This window comes from Crinia signifera, chromosome 8 (assembly GCF_055691185.1).
Source record: "Crinia signifera chromosome 8, ASM5569118v1, whole genome shotgun sequence".
NCBI lineage: Eukaryota > Metazoa > Chordata > Amphibia > Anura > Myobatrachidae > Crinia > Crinia signifera.
Window position 1 is genome coordinate 110290372 of NC_139224.1, and position 22638 is coordinate 110313009.

The 22638-nt window shown below is 46.4% G+C and overlaps 1 protein-coding gene across 1 annotated transcript in view; it reads left to right on the forward strand.

The window, feature by feature from the left end:
- Positions 1 to 22638, forward strand: part of RGS5 (regulator of G protein signaling 5) — a 146460-nt gene that overhangs the window by 75431 nt on the left and 48391 nt on the right. Inside the window, exon 4 of the mRNA XM_083156968.1 lies at positions 19173 to 19339. Coding sequence (XP_083013094.1) covers positions 19173 to 19339 — 167 coding nt within the window. The remainder of the gene's footprint in view (positions 1 to 19172; positions 19340 to 22638) is intronic.

Here is a 22638-nt window from a genome sequence, read left to right on the forward strand (position 1 = left end):
AATTTTGTAGGTTTGCAGGTACAAGTTCCACAAGGCTTTATGCACTGGACAGGCTGGAAATTCTCCCTGTCCAGTGCATAAAGCCTTGTGGAACTTGTACCTGCAAACCTACAAAATTAGCAGAAAAATCACGGCACCTGCACCGGCGTTTTCCACCGGCCACCTCGCTGCATATTCCATCCGGCACATCTGAGAACTCCAAGGATGCATCAGTGAACCCAGCGTCTGTGAGAGAGACGACACCGCATATAACATCACTAGCGGCACGGGTCCGGAGGGTAAGAGCGGCTGCCAGCAATCACATCTACCTGGCCAGCTCCCCTCCACCATTGCTCCGGAGGGACACTCAGATCTTCCAGCCAGCAGCGCACGGAGGCGCAGGTGAGAGACGCGCACTTAGCGTCTGCATACATACTTTATATCCAGATTCAAACCACAAATAAGTGACTGCACCATAACCACTAAATCTAAAGTGGTATCAAAATACGGAGACAGGATCTGTTTCTTATATCTACTTTTTTTATTTTTTATTTTTTTTCATTTTTTATTACACATTTTTCTTCAAATTATAGGGTGTATTACAAACACCTATTTTTACTAAAATTTATATGTGTATATTTCATCCAATTGCATTTTTATGTATTAATATATAGTGATATATGTTTATAGGTGGCCACCTGGAAATTATATGAATTTTTATATATATATTTTTTATATGTATAATTGTTTTTTCTTAAAATTAAAATATGATTTAATATAATCAGTAAAAATACAAAAAACACCCCTTTGTGTAAGTGTATTCTTCCTTGGTACTTGGTATTTTTATTAGCGCAGCTCTCCACCCCTTTTCTGTTGTATACATTTCTGAATAGAAGAGAATTGCAAGTGATGGGCAGTTGCTTTCACTCAGACTGGTGATGGTTGACAAAGTGGCCCATATACGGTTAGATGTATAATTAGGGATGTGCACCGGCCACTTTTCGGGTTTTGGGTTTTGGTTTTTGGGTTCTGATTACCTTCAGGTTTTGGGTTCTAATGGGTTTTGCCAAAACACACCTTAAATGTTTTGTGTTTGGATTTTTGGGTATTGGGTTCTGTTTTTTTTTTTTTTTTTTAAAGCATAAAAACTGCTAAAATCGCAGAATTTGGGGGGTTGCTCCTATGCTATTATTAACCTCAATAGCATTCATCTCCACTCATTTCCAGTCTATTCTGAACACCTCACACCTCACAATATTGTTTTTATGCAAAAAGGTTGCACGGAAGTAGTTGGATAACTATAAGCGGCACAAGTGGGCGGCACAAACACTAGACTGATACGGCACACTTAATAGCACCCCTGGACTGATATGGCACACTTAGCATCATCCCTGGACTGATATGGCACACTTAGCATCACCCCTGGACTAATACAGCACACTTGGCAGCACCCCATGAATTATACGGCAGACTTGGCTCACCCCAGGAATTATTTGGCAAACTTGGCTCACCCCTGGACTGATATGGCACACTTAGCATCACCCCTGGACTGATACGGCACACTTAGCATCACCCCTGATCTAATACAGCACACTTGGCAGCACCTTATGAATTATACGGCAGACTTGGCTTACACCAAGAATTATACAATACAGATGGTGGCACCCCTGACCTGATACAGCACACATGATGGCACACATGGTATTATACGGCACAGATGGCGGAACCCCTGGACAAACACAGCACACATGTAATTATACGGCACACATAGTGACACTCCTGCAGTAAAAAGAGTTATTCTTTGAATAAAAAAAATGGCAGCACCCCTGGATTGATACAGAAGACTTAGCAGCACCCCATAAATTATACAGCACACTTGGCTCACCCCTGGACTGATATGACACACTTAGCATCACCCCTGGACTGTGACGGCACCCTTAGCAGCACCCCATGAATTATACAGCAGACTTTCCAGCAACCCATGAATTATATGACACACTTGGCTCACCCCAGGAATTATGCGTCACACATGTGGGCTTCCCTGACCAGATACAGCACACACGGAATTATACGGCACAGATGGCGGCACCCCTGGACTGATACGGCACACATGGCGGCAGGCATGGAATTATACGGCAGACAAATTCCTGCAGTGAAAATAAAAAATTGTATTCTTTTAATTATAAAAAAGAGCAGCACACCTGGAATTATACATCACTATTGGCTCACCCCTGGAAAAAAAAAACACCTTATTTTTATTTTCATTTTTTTTAACCCCTTCCCGCCGCAGCCTGTTTTTGCCTTCCTGACAGAGCCCTTTTTTTCAAATCTGACATGTATCACTTAAGTGGGGATAACTTTTTTTTGCTTTTACTTATCCCAGTGATTTTGAGATTGTTTTCTCGTGACACATTGTACTTCAAGTTAGTGGTAAATTTGGGTCGATACAGTCTGTGTTTTTTTGTGAAAAATACCAAAATGTCGTAAAAAAATGGAAAATTTAGCAATTTTCAAAATGTTAAATTTTCTGCTTGTGAGACAAATAATCATACCACTCAAAATAGTTAATAACTAACATAGACCATATGTCTACTTTATGTTTCCATCATTATTACAACCTCCTTTTAATTTTTTTGGACACTAGGAGGCTTAAAATATGAATAGCAAATTCTCAAATTTTCAAGAAAATTTCAAACACTGATTTTTTTAGGGACCAGTTCAGTTCTGATGTGACTTTGAGGGACTTGTATGTGAGACACCCCCATAAATGATACCATTTCAAAAACTGCACCCCTCACAGTATTCAAAACAGCATTTTGGAAGTTTGTTAACCCTTTAGGTGTTTCACAGGAATTAAAACAAAGTGTAGGTGAAATTTCAAAATTTCATTTTTTTAGCAGATTTTCAATTTTAATACATTTTTCTAAGGAACACAGTAAATTTTACTAGAGAAATGTGACTAAAAATTGATTCCCCCAATTCTTTTGTTTTCATAAATATCCTATATGTGGCCCTAGTGTGCACGTTGACCAAACCACAGGCTTCATAATAGAAGGAGCACCTACTTGATTTTGGAGCCTCCTTTTTATGAAAATATTTTTTAGGCACCATGTAGGTTTCTAGGCACCATAAGATGCTAAAAGTTAGGAACCCCCCCACAAGTGACCCCATTTTGCAAACTACACCCCTCAGGGAATTCATCTAGGGCTATAGTGTACATTTCAAACCCCCAGGGGTTTCACCAATTGTTGTACAACTGGGCTGTGAAAATGAAAAATTACATTTTTTACACAAAAATGCAGTTCTGGCTCAAAATTTTTCATTTTCACAAGGAATGAAGGAGACAAAGCACCCCAAAATCTGTGCCCCAATTTCTCCCGAGTACGGCAATGCCTCACATGTGACCAAAAAATACCATTTGGGTGCATGGCAGGACTCAGAAGGGAAGGAGTGATATTTGGATTTTGCAGCACAGATTCTGGTGGAATGTTGGTGGGTGCTATGTCGCATTAGCAAGACCCCCGAAGCACCAATACAGTGGAACCCCCCCACAAGTGACCCCATTTTGCAAACTACACCCCTCAGGGAATTCATCTAGGGCTATAGTGTACATTTCAAACCCCCAGGGGTTTCACCAATTGTGGTACAACTGGGCAGTGAAAATGAAAAATTAAATTTTTTACACAAAAATGCAGTTCTGGCTCAAAAATTTTCATTTTCACAAGGAATGAAGGAGACAAAGCACCCCAAAATCTGTGCCCCAATTTCTCCCGAGTACGGCAATGCCTCACATGTGACCAAAAAATACCATTTGGGTGCATGGCAGGACTCAGAAGGGAAGGAGTGATTTTTGGATTTTGCAGCTCAGATTCTGGTGGAATGAATGGTGGGTGCTATGTGGCATTAGCAAGACCCCCGAAGCACGGTGAAATGATGAACCTAATAATCCATAGATGTGTGGTATATTTTAAAACACTCCTTTATACATAGGCCGGGTTTGTCGGGGCAAGTTTCACAGTGAAAAATAGTATCCTTTCTTATTCCCTTTTTATAGCAAACTTTGCACCTTTTTTGTGTCCTGCCCTTTTTTGCAGTGGAGGGGATTTCGTTAGGAAAATGCTGCCCTGGTACAATACGGGGGCCAGTACTAGAAGTACTGGGGCCCTCTGCCTGCTGGTTCCCAAATATTAGGCCCTTTATGACTTCCTCTTGAAAGTGCATAAATGTCCCCCTCTGGCTGGTAGAACGGAATAGCACGTAAGCGTTATACAGTGCCATCTGGATGATATACACGGCCAGCTTCTTGTACCAGATTTTTGTTTTCCGCAGGGCACTGTACGGCTTCAGTACCTGATCTGAAAGATCCACTCCGCCCATGTACTTATTGTAATCTAGGATACAATTAGGTTTTGAGGTGTGGGTACTGGTACCTCGTACAGGGACGGAGGTGGTACTGTCTCCGTGAATTGTTGTCAGTATAAGGACATCCCTCTTGTCCTTATATTTGACCAACAACATATTTTCGGTGCATATTTCCCTGCTTTCACCCCTTCTCAGTACTTGGGCAAAGTGCGTTTTTGGGAGGCCTCTTTGGTTCTTGCGCACAGTACCGCAAGCTGCTGTACCTCTTGAACCAAGGGCCTTAAACAGGGGGATGCTAGTGTAAAAGTTATCCACATAGAGGTGATAACCTTTATCCAGGAAGGGGTGCACTAAATCCCAGACAATTTTTCCACTAACACCTACAAGGGAGGGGGGGCATTCTGGCGGTTCAATTCTTGAATCCTTCCCTTCATATACCCTAAACCTGTGGGTGTACCCTGAGGTGCTTTCACACAGTTTATACATTTTTATGCCATACCTTGCCCTCTTACTGGGAAGGTACTGGCGGAATTTAACCCTTCCTTTAAAATGTATAAGGGACTCGTCGATACAAATAAATTTTTCAGGGATGTACAACTCTGCAAATTTGGCACTGAAATGATCAATGACCGGCCTGACTTTGAATAGCCGGTCAGAGGTGAGATCATCTCTGGGTGGGCACTGTGCATTATCAGTGTAATGTAAAAATTTAAGGATTGTCTCAAAACGAGTCCGAGTCATGGCCATACGGTAAAGTGGGGTGCTGTACAGAACATCTGTACTCCAATATTGCCAAATTTCAGGCTTTTTTACTATGCCCATATGTAACACCAGACCCCAAAACGTCATCATCTCTACTGCATCTACAGGGGTCCACCTAGCAAATGATGACATGGGGTTTTGAGCAATAAACTGCTGGGCATATAAATTACTTTGGTCCACCATTAAATTTATAAAATCATCAGAGAAAAATAATTTGAAAAAGTCCATTTCTCTGAGACCTGTTGAATCAAATTGGATTCCTGGGATGGCCAAAAACTCAGGAACCTGGGGCTCTAAATTGTCTGGTGGTGGGGTCCATACGGGATCAATCATTTGGGGGGGGGGTCTCAGCTGCTCTACGGGGGCGTCTTTGAGGGGGTCCCTCATCACTAGAGGAGGAAGATGAGGTTAAGACGAATCCTTCAAATTCCCCGCTTGCATCACTGGCTGTGTCAGAGTCAGAGGCAAGCATGGCATATGCCTCCTCCGCTGAATACATTCTTCTGGATGACTGGGATGACATTTGGGATGACATTTGGGATGCCATTTTTATTTTTGTGTTTCTGTAAGTGTAATGTTTCAACACGTGTATAGTGTAGGGGGGGTACAAACTTTATTTCAACACGGGGGGTATGTAGTGTGTAGTGTGTATGTAGTGCAGAAAAAAAATACTTTATACAGGAATTTGATCCCAATAAAAAAAAAAAAAAAATTATATCAACCCTGTGCCGAAAATGCTGTTCAGTGATGTACGTCACTGATCAGCGCTCAGCGGCCACAGGACACCCACAAAAGCAACGTGGGTGTAAAAACAATTTAAAAAAAATAAACCACAGCACTCTCCAAAAAAAAAACAATTTAAAAAAACTGCAGAAAAAAAATTATATCAACCCTGTGCCAAAAATGCTGTTCAGTGATGTACGTCACTGATCAGCGCTCAGCGGCCACAGGACACCCACAAAAGCAACGTGGGTATAAAACAGTGTTTAAAAAAATAAACCACAGCACTCTCCAAAAAAAAAACAATTTAAAAAAACTGTAGAAAAAAAATTATATCAACCCTGTGCCAAAAATGCTGTTCAGTGATGTATGTCACTGATCAGCGCTCAGCGGCCACAGGACACCCACAAAAGCAACGTGGGTGTAAAAACAAAACCCCACTGCACTCTCCAAAAAAAAAAACTGCAGATCAGTGATGCAGTGATGCAACACTGATTAGCAGTGAGGGGCAGCAGGCACACAACTGTGGGTGCAACCTGACAGGGTATATATAAAAAAAAAAAAACCCTGGACCCCAAAAAAGGTGCTGATCACTTAGTTTATACTGATCAGCACAAAATGGGGGGGCAGCAGGGGGGGCAGCAGTCAGTTGCACAGGCAGCAAAACCTTTGGTGCAACTGACAGGTATATATATATATAAAAAAAAAACCTGCACCCCCAAAAAGTTGCTGATCAGCACAGATATACTGATCAGCACAAAAGGGGGGTCAGCAGACACAAAATATAGCACTCTCTATCACTCTCTGTCACTATCTCTCACTATCTCTCACTATCTCTCACTATCTGTGACTCTATGACACTGCAGCAGCAGCACACAGGAAGTCACAAGATCCAGGAAGCATCCAGCTGCTGGCAGCACGCTACCAGCGGTGATCAGGTAAGTATCAGGCAAGGATCAGGTCAGTATATCACGACAGATTGGCACGGTGACCGCTCTGCACGCAATTCCAGACCGGAATGGCGTCTGCAGCGCAGTCACGTTAGTTTAAATCACGCGCCATGGCTGTGATTGGTCCGTCGGTCCGACGGACCAATCACAGCCTTGGGGGCAGGTGGGGTGAGGTGTGGTCATCACCGGTGACCCCCTCACGCCCCCTCCCACCCGGCGGTGATTGATCCCTGTGTTACCGAGCGTCTGATTCACCGGTAACACAGGAAAATGCTGCGACTGGCTGTTCACATTGAACAGCCAATCACAGCCATCGCCGACGGGGGGGAGGCATCGCCGCCCCCCCTGGGCATGCAGGGACATGTCTGCTGTCAGGGACAGCAGACATGTTTAAACTGTCACCGCGTCTATAGACGCGGTGACAGTTTAAAGTCATGACGTATATATACGTCATGTGTCGGGAATTACATCCCGGCCATGACGTATATATACGTCAAATGTCGGGAAGGGGTTAAAAAGGGCAGCTCCCCTGGTCTGACACGGGACACATGGGGGCACCCCTGGAATTATACGGTACACATGCGGGCACCCCAGGACTGATACAGGACACATGGGGGCACCCATGGAATTATATGGCACACATGCAAGCACACCTGGACTGATACGGGACACGTGGGGGCACCCATAGAATTATACGGCACACATGCAGGCACCCCTGGACTGATACAGCACACTTGTGGTCACCCCTGGACAAATACAGCACACATGTGGGCAACCCTGGATGGATACAGTACACATACGGGCACCCCTGGACTGATACAGCACACATGTGGGCACCCCTGGACAAATACAGCACACATGTGGGAACCCCTGGATGGATACAGTACACATGCGGGCACCCCTGGACTGATACAGCACAAATGTGGGCACCCCTGGACAAATACAGCACACATGTGGGCACCCCTGGATGGATACAGTACACATGTGGGCACCCCTGGATGGATACAGTACACATGTGGGCTCCCCTGGACTGATGCAGCACACATGCGGGCACCCTGGGCACTGGCAGCAGTAATTTAAAAAAAAAATTATGCTTTGAATAAATAATAAATAATGCAGCCCCCTCTGTAGCACTAGCAGCCCCCTCTATGCATGAATCCCCCCCCCCCCCAGCTGGTTTCCCCCTCACACCCCTCAGCAGACAGCACAGACACATCCGTGCTGTCTGAAATCACCAGCCTGTTTGAAAATGGCGCCGACCGCCGGGAACTATATATCCCCAAGTCTCGCGAGAATCCGACACGGGATGATGGCGTTTTAGCCTCGATTTGGACTCGGAAAGATGGCGGGAACCGGCGAACTCCTCGGATCCGGCCTTGGATCAGGTAAATTTGTGGGGGGATCCGAACCCGCTCATCTCTATGTATAATATGCTCCCGTGCACATCCCATTGCACAGCACATATAGTATGTGCTGCCCTTACATTTTTAACTAGATTGCATCGCATCTAGTGCAAAATACACAGTGCTTTAAAACATCGCATGCGATTTGAAATAGATGTGATGCGATTAGGGATGCCAATCCCGGGGCATTTTTTCAGCTGGATTGAAAAATGCTCATTCACGGGATTCCTGGGATTCCTGGGATCCCGGGATTGACATCCATAAAAGAAAACCACCCCCTGTCCCCCACATTGACTTACTGGGGGGAGCGGTGGAGCTGGGCAGGCGACAGAGTGGAGGAAGGCAGCGGGTTGCCGGAGATGCTTGTGTGCGGCTGGGAGAGGCCAGGTGGAGGAGTGTTCCGGTGGCGGAGGTGCAGTAGTGCGACCTGCGCAGAGTAACCTTTGACCATGTCATGCTGTGCCGGCTGCTTGCTATGTTGGGAACGGCCGGGCAGCATCTGAGCAGGTGCTCAGATGCTGCCCGGCTTCAGACTGCATGCACAATCTAATACCAAAATCCCGGGATTGGACACTCCAATACCGGGATGGAAATCCTGGACATTTTGGAGCCAAATCCCGGGATCCCGCCGATCACGGGATTGGCCACCCTAGATGCACATTGCACCGTCTATGGGCACCTTTATATATGGACAACTTTATATATAGACAAGTAATGTCACCTCCAGCATTTCAGAGTCTAAGGACTTGTTTCCTTTAGAACAAGTATGGTGTCCCCACAAGTTCAGGACTTCTGAGCCGTATGGCAACGTACAGTATATTATGCATCTTTCACAAGCCTGATGAGCTCTTCTCAGGCTTTCGGGACCATGACAGTTATTAAGATTTACATTGCTCGTAGGCAATGTCTAGGTCTACATGTACAACATCGACATTGACAAAAGGTAGACATGCACTACTTTAGGTCAACATTGACAAGATGTCAACACGAGCAAAAAGTCAACACAGAAAAAATGTCAACATTAGTTTTTCCAGATTTTCCCGATTTTTTTTTTACTTTTTATGCTTTACCATCATGTGCACAGTGTGTAGACATGGGTGTCCTGAAATCACAAGGACATAGTAAATGTAGACAGCTGCTACTCATAGCTTTTTCCATGGCATTGTGCAAATGACTGCCTGACATTCTCATATAAAAACATGCATCACAGTATATTGTCCGCTTGTCTTGTCTGCAGCCATACAAAGAGCTACTGTATATTTGCTTTTCTCTTAAACAACAATAGGCCTGTGCACATAACCACAGGCAATGGCGAATGGATTAGAGGATCTTTCAATATACTGTAGTTTTTTTCAGATTTTATTTTGATTAATTAGCAGCTGAACAGTTCTAGAATTATCATTCATTTAGCCTCAAGGACAAATACAGCAAATGATTTGAAACATCACAATATCTCCTGGCAGGCAGCGGCGTAACTATAGCACCGCAGCCCCCGCCACCGCGGGGGGGGGGGGGGGCGCTGTGCATGTGGGGGCACCGGGGGCTGCGGTGCTATAGTTACACCCCCCCCCCAATCCCCCGCAGACTTACCTATCTCGCTGGTCCCGGCGGCTCCGTTCTTCTGCTGAGGACTACCACAAAATTGCCGCCGCCATATAGCACACAGTTCTCTGAAACTGTCTGCTGTATGGGGGCGGCCATTTTGTGGTGGTCCTCAGCAGAAGAAGAACGGAGCCGCCGGGACCAGCGCGATAGGTAAGGCTGCAGGGGATTGGGGGGGGGGTTTGCATGGGCGGCGGGGGATTGGCGGGGCGGCGGCGGGGGCCCTTAACTGCGGGGGGGGGCGCCCAAAACTTAGTTACGCCACTGCTGGCAGGGAAGAGTACGCAAAACATTATCAGCCTTAGATGTATGTGGCAGGAAAGCTCACATTTGCTAATTACTGTAGCACATGCCACTTAGTAATGCCAGTGACTGTATCACACAACACTCAGAATACAATAATCACGTGTTGTGTAACGAGACAGTATTATGCAATTACAGATCACACCAAATAGTATTTAATGATAAACAGTATTTTTACACTGGTATATGCAATTTGATGCAGTATGTTATCTACTCACTAATGCAGTTTAAAAGATGACGATTATTAATTATCTGGCTGCAAGTGGTTCTTTCATGTGATCAGCCATTGAAAGGGTCATTATGGGATATTAGGCATACACGTGTGACTGCCACAGGGCTGCCATACATTATTATATTTTGTAATTCATATGAATGATATAGCCTTCTTGGGAGTGGGGGGGGGGGGGTGGCTAATGGACAAAACTATGTGCACTGCAGGGTGGCTGATGTAACAAATGTTACATTTGCTGCTTTATTTTTTTTACGCTGTAATGTAGATATCAGTTTGAATGCAACTCTCTCTGCACATGTTACATCTGCCTCACCTGCAATGAACATGGATTTGTCCATTAGCAAACCAAGGAGCCAATTCCGTTTCACACATACTGAACCAAATTTGACTCCTGCCCCGATGGTCGGAGTTTCCGCAATGTGCATTTCTACTCATGTGCAAACCTCTACTCCGAATTGCTGTAACTCGCAGGCATTTTGCAAAGGGGAAGGAGGGATGGGGTTGGGCCACAGGAACACCCAGCATTTCATGGGCACCCCATGAAATCGCTAAGCATTCCCATGGGTGTGCGGGTGGGATGATGCCTACCGGAGCGGGCGGCTGACATCACATTACATCAGCCGCCCACCCGGTCTTAATCCCGGTGGCTGCAAATATAAGTCAGTCTCAACTGACTTATATTTGCGAAGGCTGGGGAAATTATTTGATGTTCGCCTACCATTAAATAATTTCTCCTGCTGCGGACACATGCGAGGGGATGTGTCTTCCTGACACATCCTCTAGCATGGTTGCGAGGGGATATGGTGGTGGGGAGGGGGGTATTTGCCTGGGCGGCATCACAGGAACTTGGTAAGCTGCAAGCTTTGCAGCTTGCCCAATCAATCAGAATGACCCCCAAATGTGCTTTGCAAACCAACCTGAATCACCCCTTTGGTGTCTTTGCTTCAATTTTAAATCTGGCCTTAAAGAGCTGCAAATATGAATAATTGTAAAGGCACGTATCACGTCGCACTGCGCATGTGCTAAGGTCCCTTAGTGATGCTACTCATAGGCCCTTATTCTGATCGGTGCGGCCGGAGCCGATTATGCGGCCAGGACCGTGCGTGCGAAACCCCGCCTTCCATACGGATCGCCAACTCCGTCCATATGCGGTAAGAAGCTGTCCGAACGGACCGCACGTGTATTTTTCACGGAATACGCCTCCTCCATCTAAGGGAACCTTCCCCATCATTCGATGGTCGCAGACCATCGAATGCAGGACCGAGTGCTCCACCAGCTCCCGCAACCTCAGACCACACGGACATTTTTCCGTGCAAAAGCAGGGATCTGGGCGGGCAGCTGACATCTGGCGATGTCATATGTCCGCCCCCTACACGTGCGTCACGGCCGAATTACCATACGTATGCCCAGCGTTTTCATGGGAACTCCCATGAAATGCGGGGCGTATGCATATGGTAATGAGCCCAAATAGCCCTTCATGTCCCTCTCCACCCCCTGTTCGGAGTGTTCACATATCATGCCGGATTTGGCCGTACGCCCTGCTCGCACATGCGCAGAGACGCCTCTGCACATGCGCAGACACAAAACATCGGCGGGCCGAACGCACGCGGATATATCCGCACCGATCAGAATAAGGGCCATAGTGAGGATTTATTTGTAAAGTGAATGTCATACATACAGATAGTGGTAGATGCTCAAATTAGTTCAGTAAAACTTTTCAGGTGCATGCAAGGGAGGGGTTAATACTTAGTAAGTAACAAGACATTGGTTCCCCCGGCACACTGAATAGTTTTAGCAACCAATCTTGAACACTACATGATAATAGAATTCAGAGATATTGGTTACATATACCTGCGCAGGTGTATGATATGCCCCCAAGCCGCGTCAAGGCTTCTCTGTATATTGGGGGTCCCTAGCGCTATATCTACTGTATGTGCAGGGTGTGGCACCCCAAAAACAATCATAAGCTAGGAGGCCCAGTGCGGCATGCCAGTGATATACTAAGTGTTAATAATTAGTGATAGGAAGCCGAAGCTATACATAAAGAGAGAGATAAATGAAATGTAATTAAAATAAGAGAGAGAGAGTATTAGTGAGGGGAAAGTGTTAATAGAATGTAAGGGCATGCCGCAGTAAAGCCACCCAGCCCAACCAGTCCAGGGGCACCACACCCCACACCACTGTTACCCTAAATTGGGTATACAATTAGTCAGCAAGGAGCCACATGATAATGGCTCCTTACTTGATATATCTGAACTAAGAGCTACCTACCTTGGAGCAACCCCAGACTACTCCATGTGGCATATCAGGACCTGCATCTCTGCCTAATACAGGCTCCTCTCTGCCTCTCACAACATACATACAGATAGAGGTAGATGCTCAAATTAGTTCAGTAAAACTTTTCAGGTGCATGCAAAGGAGGGGTTAATACTTAGTAAGTAACAAGACATTGGTTCCCCCGGCACACTGAATAGTTTTAGCAACCAATCTTGAACACTACATGATAATAGAATTCAGAGATATTGGTTACATATACCTGCGCAGGTGTATGATATGCCCCCAAGCCGCGTCAAGGCTTCTCTGTATATTGGGGGTCCCTCGCGCTATATCTAGGTGCAGGGTGTGGCACCCCAAAAACTATCATAAGCTAGGAGGCCCAGTGCGGCATGCCAGTGATATACTAAATGTTAGTAATTAGTGATAGGAAGCCGAAGCTATACATAAAGAGAGAGATAAATGAAATGTAATTAAATTAAGAGAGAGAGAGTGTTAGTGAGGGAAAAGTGTTAATAGAATGTAAGGGCATGCCGCAGTAAAGCCACCCAGCCCAACCAGTCCAGGGGCACCACACCCCACACCACTGTTACCCTAAATTGGGTCTACAATTAGTCAGCAAGGAGCCACATGATAATGGCTCCTTACTTGGTATATCTGAACTAAGAGCTACCTACCTTGGAGCAACCCCAGACTACTCCATGTGGCATATCAGGACCTGCATCTCCGCCTAATACAGGCTCCTCGCTGCCTCTCACAACATACATACAGATAGTGGTAGATGCTCAAATTAGTTCAGTAAAACTTTTCAGGTGCATGCAAGGGAGGGGTTAATACTTAGTAAGTAACAAGACATTGGTTCCCCCGGAACACTAAATAGTTTTAGCAACCAATCTTGAACACTACATGATAATAGAATTCAGAGATATTGGTTACATGCGACTTTGAATCAGTCTCTTAATATAGTAAACGTGTGATGTTCAGATGCGTCTGTCTTCATCATACCCGCTGAGTGTATATGCATTGTATATCCAGTTATTCACTCCCACGTGTGACTTATTTATTTGAGTGTGCACACCTTGCAGTCCTATGGATCACGGGTAGATACACGCATGGCCACACATGTCGCAGCAATCGACCACCACAATTGCTGACGATATTGGCAAAGATGACCAGGGACTCCTCTGTAGTGTAATGCAATTAGAGAGCATACTGGACAATATATAATGACTAGTAAGCCCGCTCAAAGCAAAAGCTTCTAAGGCTAGTCTGCTACCTTCTGTGTTTGCGCATGTGTTATAAAGAGATGTAGTTTCACTCTCTACCAGCAGATGGCAGTGTCTTGGAGAATCATGGACACTTGACTATTGCTGACCATCACATATGGCCCTTAGTATCCTCACACTGGTAGATGGTGTAACATATATGCTTCTCTGCTAATTAACACTTTAAAATGTAATGTGTGTTAATTATATGACTGCAAGTAGTTGAAAATGAAATACATATTTTGCAACATTCCCTTTACCTTTAGATTATTATACTGTATATTGTAAAGAAATGAGGAAAAAATGATATATATAACAAAAGTATGTCATCTATAAAACAGTATATAAACATAAATAGAAACTCAATACAAATACAGCATAATAAAAACAGGGTACTTATGTACTATCTTCTAAAGTGTGGCGAGCGCAGCGAGCCACCGAGTTTGAAGCATGGGCGAGCGCAGCAAGCCCGAAGCGTGGCGAGCGCAGCAAGCCCCACGAGAGGACGCGGATATGGGTCCCCTCGCGGGGCTCGGTGGCTCGCTGCGCTCGATGCACTTTATAAAATCAACTCCACGCCGACGTGGATACTGGGGGTATGACGTGGATAGTGGGGATATAAAGCATTGTATATTTTTAGGCCTCCAGAGCCACTTATGTAGTTTACGTAGCCAGCATAGTGCTGTATTGGTATTCTGAATACACCACTACGTAAACTACGTAACGGGCGCCCAGATAATACACAAGTACCAAATACAGTGTTGATTGTGTTCTTAAATCTTTATTGACATACATGTGTATTAACAATACAACTCTTACATTAAAAACTGAATTTGTATACAGTACTGTACTTTATCTTTTAATTACTTCCTGCAATTAATTTCCCACTTCCTATTTATACTGCTTTCTAATTTTAATATTGAGAACATATATTTTGTTGACCTTCAGCCTAAATTACTTGCTGGATAAATAAATGCTTGTGAAAAATGTCATATTCCTTTGGTGTTTCTTTCAGTCTATCTTTAAAGTAAACATTATGTACGTAATTAATTAAATGAAAGCGTCGGCAAGTGGCAGACAAGTCAAAGTGATGATGCAACTTCCTGTTCACCACAGGAAATAATACACTTTAGATAATTTGTGACATTTTGTACTCATTCATCATGTATTATGTACTACTGCTTTTGAGGAAAAACATAACATGTGCGGGACATTTATTTTAGCAACATACACAGATGTTCAATAACAGTAAACAAGGAAATATTTTGAGAAAACCTGAATGATGCACGTAATAGGACTGACACAGGAAGAGGAAGAAACAAAAGTTGTCTTCAGATAAGACAACTGGCTTGCTGTGTCACTCCTGTGCATAGCCAGGTGTTTTTTTTATGGGGGGGGGGGGGGGGGAGAGATTTAACAAGCATGAAATGAAATGTGATAATTTAAAATATAGTTGTATTTATGTTCCATGTAGTAGAGTCTCTTATAGCTGATATATTTTGACCCTGTCCTCCACCCCCCACATACAATAAAAAGAGCATACCAAAATGTTGCCTCTACAGCAAAATAGATAGAAACGATTATTTGAAATAACTGGAATTAAATTTCTATCTAACACATAATAATCTACACTACTGTTTAGATTATTAACTAATGGGATGATAAGAGCATACTTACCTACATTGTAAGTCTCCCAGAGATGAGACACTGCAGGACACTTCAGGGTGCCGGTCGAATAGTCTCATCATTAGGCCCCACCCCCAAAATAGGGAATTACAAAGAGTGGGTCCATGTTGAGGGAGCGGAGTTAAATGATCCAATCCAGTCATTTAGCCACGACCTGTTCCCGCAGCTCCCGCAATTGCCTATGAGTGACATATATTCCTGCCTGCTTCCATAGGAAGCTGGCAGGATGCTGGAGAGAGCCACCTATTTTTCCAGGTAATACCCCAAAAATTGTGGGACTCCCACAGATTTGGGTGATAATGTAAGTCAGGTGATACAAATAATGAAATTTAAACTAGGTTTAAGGGGGTATGCAATGTTGGATCACGGCTGTCGATACCCGGCGACAGCCGTGATCCAGGCCCGTTTGCGGTCAGATCGGCCACATAACGACAGACAGGATTCAATGTCCTGCCTGCCGATGGGCGCAAAGGGGGCGTGGCCACGAAAAGGGCCGTGGATTGTCGATCTGTGGCCCAAATAACGACAATCCACGGCCGTTATCAGTCGGGCCCGTTCTACCGTCATCCCGCATCAATGCTGTCGTTAATGACAGCATTGAATAGGGAGCCGCCGCTATTTCCCACGTTGGAAATAGCGGCCGCAGATTACATATCCCCCTAAGTCTGAGTAGCCAAAAGATGAATAAAAACTAAAATTGAACCATTGTTTTTTTACTATCAGAATTTACTTGTGGAAACCCTGTGTTCTGTTGCAATCAAAACATTTTTGAAGAACCCGGGAAAAGTTGTAAATAGTCATTGTTAGCATAATGTTCTACAAATTCAGGTACTTGTTTCCTAGCACGGCCACAATCGCGGGCATCGGGTGTCATTTTTAGTGGTATACGACGTGATGCCCCCGATTTTCCCATAGAAATGCATTGAAAACAGTCAAAATCGTGTCGGTCGCGTCGTATACGGCTAAAAAAGGCTTAAATGGTGCAGACGCGATGCCCACGATTTCCCCATAGGAAACAATGTTAAATGGCTCAATGTACTCGCGATGCCCCCGATTTCCCATAGGGAACAATGTTAAATGCCTCAATTTCACCAAATCATCATAGGGAACAATGGTAAATGGGCCAGAAACCCCCCAAAACACCCCTGAACAGTGAAATGTCCCCCCAAAAGTATTTTACGCCAGCCCACGATCAACGCAAACCCGAAGCATGGCGAGCGCAGCGAGCCCGCGAGGGGCGGCGGTACGCGTCCTCCGACCTTTCTATACCCCCACTATCCACGTCGGCGTGGAGTTGAGAATAGAATAGTGTGGCGAGCGCAGCGAGCCACCGAGCCCGAAGCGTGGCGAGCGTAGCGAGCCCCGCGAGGGGACGCGGATACCTTCACAGGTAAACGCGTCCCTTCGCAGGCTTCACAGGTATCCGCGTCCCCTCGCGGGGCTCGCTGCGCTCGCCACGCTTCCGGCTCGGTGGCTCGCTGCGCTCGCCACACTATTCTATTCTCAACTCCACGCCGACGTGGATAGTGGGGGTATGAAAAGGTCGGAGGACGCGTACCGCCGCCCCTCGCGGGCTCGCTGCGCTCGCCACGCTTCGGGTTCGCGTTGATCGTGGGGTGGCCTAAAATACTTTTGGGGGGACATTTCACTGTTCAGGGGTGTTTTGGGGGGTTTCTGGCCCATTTACCATTGTTTCCTATGGGAAATTGGGGGCATCGCGGCTAAATTGAGGCATTTAACATTGTTTCTTATGGGGAAATCGCGGGCATCGCGTTGCGACCATCGCACCCGATTTTTTAGTCCATGCTATGACCGCGATGCCCCCGATTTTCCCTTACGATGCCTACGATCATGATCGTTGTGGCCGTGCTAGGAAACAAGTACCCAAATTCATGTTGTCTATTAGTACAATTGTAAAAACCACCTAGAGGGGGAGAGGAAGATGTACACAATTTGGCAATGCTGAATTTGTACATGACAATGGGGGAGATTCTCTAAACAAGGAATGCGGTAAAAACCCCGTTATCGGGTTTTTACCGCATTTTGGGATGCTCTAAGCATCCCCCGCCGGGTTAACGCGGCGGGGGGCATCGCCAGAAAAATCTGGCGATGCCCCATAGAAGCCAATGGGCTTCTACCGCAACCCCCCGCCGCCCCGCATCGCCCCCTCCCCCCTCACCTGTGTCCGGGCAGCACAGCGCTGTGCTGCCCGGACCTGTGACCTCCTCCCTGCACTGATCCTCTTCCGGGTGCAGGGAGGAGGAGAGCCCGGCGCAGCAGCAGCAGCGCCGGGTGTGTGAGGGAGGGGGGAGCCGCCGGGACCTGCTGGGACCCGGCGACTCCCACCGCAAAGGACAGCTCTTAACGCAAGAGCTGTCCTTTGCCTTAATTATCGCATATGTTACAACATATGCGATAATTAAGTATGCGATGGGCGGCGAAGGGGGGCGGAGATTCTTAGAGAATCTCCCCCAATGACTTTGATAACTTTGTGAAGTCCTATTTACACACTAATGACGAATCTGTTCAGTTTTACAGCCAAAATGTACTTGTAGCACATGAAGCAGTAACAGTGACATCTGAGGCATAGTAAAGTCTTCCTGCTCCAGTGAGCATCATTTGAGACAACCTTAAGGGGCTTACACGTGGGGCGATTTTAACCCCATTTCAAACAATCTGACTAGATCTTTTAGAAATGAAATAGGGATTGCTCCGTGTGTATAGAACTGGTCGATGGTGATTCACGGTCCCGCATCGCTATCCCTGCAGAGATAGACAGTCCATGCACTGTCTATCCTGCTAGATTGCGAGGTTTTGTCTATAAACAATAAGCAAAACCCCGCTCAGCACAGATTGCTCAGCAAACATCTTGGGTGCATCACTTGTGTGCTGAATGATCTGTGCTAAGCACGGAGCCTGGCAATGCCCTGTGTGTACGGGCTTTAGCCCTTTAAGAGAGCAGATCTACCAACTTCTACAGAGATTGAAAATTAGATACTTTAGGTTTTCATATTTCTACATTTTGATATCCTCAGTGATTCCCAAACTGTGTGCCTAGGCACCAAGGGGTGATTCAGGATGGTAGTCCAGGACCAAATCAAATAATTTATAGTCAAAGGTGATAGGCAAAACCAGTGATGGTGACTGGCAATCATAAAACATTTAGGCTATCAGATGCACAACTGTACACAACCACATACTATAACTGTATCTAGGGATGACAAGTAGGCACCCTACAAATAATTATAAATATGTAAGGTTCAGTGAAAAAAATTGGACTCTAGGGTGCTGTATTTCCAAAAACTTTGGGAACCACTAGACTATATGAAAAGTTTTTACTATGACCACATACCCTACAGCAAAATTGAGCAATTGTGTATTGTGTAGTATACAAAACAAAATGATCCCAACAGGGCCCATTGGTGTATTTTGTGGCTTGACAGGACAATTTGTTATCAGATACCTGAAAATGATATGGCTGCTAAGGTTTGCACATGTGATAGTAACATTAACCAATGTGACAGAGATTGAGGCTGGCATCATCCGAAAATGATATTAGGAATAGATGTGATATAATTATTTCAGTCTGTTAAAAAAGTTGTAAACTGCAAACCTGTTTCTCCCCTATGTACAGATGGACTTTCTGCCTTCCAGAGCTTCCTGAAGATGGAATTCAGTGAGGAAAACATTGAGTTCTGGATGGCTTGTGAGGATTATAAAAAGATCAAGTCTCCAGCCAAGCAGGCAGCAAAGGCTAAGAAAATCTTTGAAGAATTCATCCAAACTGAGGCTCCCAGAGAGGTAATAGCAAGAACAGAGGTGGAAAAGACAATATATAACTGAGTATTGTTCTAAAACTGATGCCGCTTTTACATCACTATGCCAGGTCAGACACGGGATCTCGATCCCGGTTCTGGTACTTTCAAATTAAACCCAGGTTGCCCGTTATACAAACGGCAACCCGGATAACCCTTCTTATAACCCGTCCCGGGTCAAATTGCCAGATTGGTTGACCTGCTTTATTAGGTGTGGTGCATTCACACTGCACCTCGACCTGGGTCGACACGTCAGCAACCCGGCAATTACCCAGGTTATTTTGGAAACATGAAAGGGCACTGCAGCTGCATATTGTATTGATGTCATCATCTCGTGAGTCCAGAGAGGCAGCTCCGCGGGCCTGGTGACCCCACCGCACAATCCGAGTGTGGAGTGGACTGCAGCAGGAATGCAGAAGTCCGGGTGAGTCAAACAGTCCCTGGACAGGCTTCTACTGCATGCCACTGTGGGTCTGGGGTGGGAACTCCAAATACTGTATGTGACTGGCAGCAGAGGCTGGTTATGGGCCGTTCAGAACCAGGTCCCTTTTCTCTTCTCACTGTTGACGCCTCCTAATAATACTGCAGGAGCATGCTGTGGATCCTTCTCCTCCACCTCCTCATTGCCTCCACCTGCAGTTTCTGTGTCCATGCCCCCTCTGCCTCCTTGACCCTCTGCCCATGTCTCTGTGCCCCCTCAGCCCCTACTTCCCTGTCCCCTTTGCCCGATCTCCATGCCCCTCTCTGCATCGATGCCCCCTCTGTCTCCGTGCCCACTGTCTCCATGCCCTCTTGTCTCCATCTCCATGCCCCCTCTACCTGTCTCAATGCCCCTCTTTCTCCCTGCTCCCTGTTTCCATGCCCTCTCTGTCTCTATGCCCCTTCTGCCTCTTTCACCATGTCCCCTCTGCCTTCTGCCCCCGTCTATGTACCCTCTGCCTCCATGCCCCTTATGCCCCTGTCTCCATACTCCCTCTCTCTTTCCATGCCCCCTCTGCCTCTATTTCCGTGCCCCATATCTCCATCTCCATTCCTCCTCTGCCTGTCTGAATGCCTCCTCTGCCTCTGTGTCCCTTCTGCCCCTGCCTCTGTACCACCTCTGTCTCTGTTTCCATGCCTACTCTGTCTCTGTCTCCATGCTCCCCTGTCTCCATCTCCTTGCCCCTTCAGCCCGTCCCAATGCCCCCTCTGTCTCCATGCCCTTTTGCCTCTTTCACCATGTCTCTTCTGCCCCTGTCTCTGTACTCGCTCTGCCTCTGTGCCCCTTCTGCCTCTGCCTTTGTCTTCATGCCCCCTCTGCCACTATGCCCCCTCTGCCCTTGCCTCAGTGCCCCTTTACTCTTGCCTCTGTGCCCCCTCTGCCTTCCTCAGTGCCCCTTCTTTCTGTCTCTGAACCCCCCTCTGTCTTTATGCCCCTTTTAGCTCTGTCTCCATGTTGCCTCTGTCTCCATGCCACCTCTGTCTCGATGACCCTTCTGCCTGTTTCTACATCCCCACATCTCTACAAAGCAAAAATGCGGTAAAAACCCTGTTATCTGGGTTTTTACCACATTTTTGCATGCTGAGTGAGGCAATTATGATTTAACATCACTTCTGTCTGTCTGTCTGTCTCTGTCAGTGTATCTATCTGGATATTTCAGTATACAGATGGCGCCGGCCTTATTATTGCTGGCGGAGCGCCAGGACCGTGTCCCTGGCGATCCGCCAGCAATCTGGCGCTCTGGCTGAATGAGACGCTCGTGCGTTTCCCACGCACGAGCGTCTCAATAGCCGGGCGGCGAGGCGGCGCGGCGGGTGCAGTCCTGCCCGTCTCCAGCTTCAGGGAGACGGGCAGGGCTGCGGGGGGCTGCGGGGGGGCGGTGTGGACCGGCGGGGACCCGGGGAAGCCGGCGGGGACCCGGGGAAAAGCACCGTCGGAACGGGACGCGCGTGCACCTCGTGCACGCGCGGGGCCCCCTCCGACATACAGATGGCGCGGGGCGGGGGATGGCGGGTGGCGAGTCCTCCGCCATCCCCAGCAAAGACAAGCCCGGCGCCATCTGTATATGACCCTTTCTCTGAGTTCAGGCTTGCCTACCCTCCAGGAATGGCCTGGAGCCTCCTAGAAATCGGGTCCGCCTCCCGGCCCCCCGGGAAGGTGGGAAAGTCTGCTGCATTCTGTTAATTGACCCCGCTCCCACTTGCCCGCTGGTTTAATTACCTGAAATCGCAGGTCTGCGAAGAGGGGGCGGGGCTAAAATAAAGCGATTGCGGCATTTCACCTAATTTAAGCACCCTCTCCGTGGCCCGTGAATCACAGAGGCCAAGCGATGTCAGCCTTGCTCCCACACCCCTAATGTGTTGCCTCTCCGGGCTTCTCCCAGAGAACTGAAATTGAAAGTAGGCAAGTATGTATGAGTTTCAGTTTGTTTATCATCATTGCTGTCTTTACAAAAGTTTTCTTGAAGCATTAGTGAAGCTCTCAATTGCATTATTATTTTACACTGGCTGAAGAAACCCATTAAATTATTCCTACATCTCTTTTATCTTTACATCTTCAAGGACTGTTAAGGCACTGACCAGTGACCCATTTTTGTAGAATTACTATATATCCTTTGATTAAAGCTTGAGTTATAAATGTGTGCACAGTACACAGACACATCTGTGTGGGTAATACTGTTGTCGCAAGTGTTTACCAAGTGTTTTTCTTATTTTTATTATATTGTCAAGGTAAATAACTTGATGTAAATTTGTAAAAGTACCAACTAGTTTTAAAACGTACCAATAAAGGTTAAATTTTACCCTAGGAGATTCTATGGGCTATTTCACTCGCTCCGGCTCCTACCGGACGGCGAAACCCCGCACGACCAGGAAGCTGTGCCGCACACAGTAGTTTACAATGGAGGGGATGGCCACAGCCTGGCAACCATCCCTTCCAGTGGTGGGATCCGGCTGCAACCGGGCGGCCGGGCCGTGGCCGTCCCATGTGAATGGACATAATTGTGTCCATTATTAAATACAGTGTGCGGCACGGCTTTTTACCGTGTGGGATTTCGCCATCTGGCAGGAGCCTGAGCGCGTGAAATAGCCCTATAGGTGCACCACACCGGTGACAAACCTTTCTCTTTTTTCCTCTTTGAAATACATCCCAACTGTATATGCCAAATCTATTTCTCCCTGCACAAGTTACATCTGCCCCACCTGCAGTGCACATGGTTTGTCCATTTGAGAAGGAATTTGCCTTTGCGAGTGAACCAGAAAAAGGGCCCGTGTGTACGGGGCATATCTCCCTCTATTATAATTGCA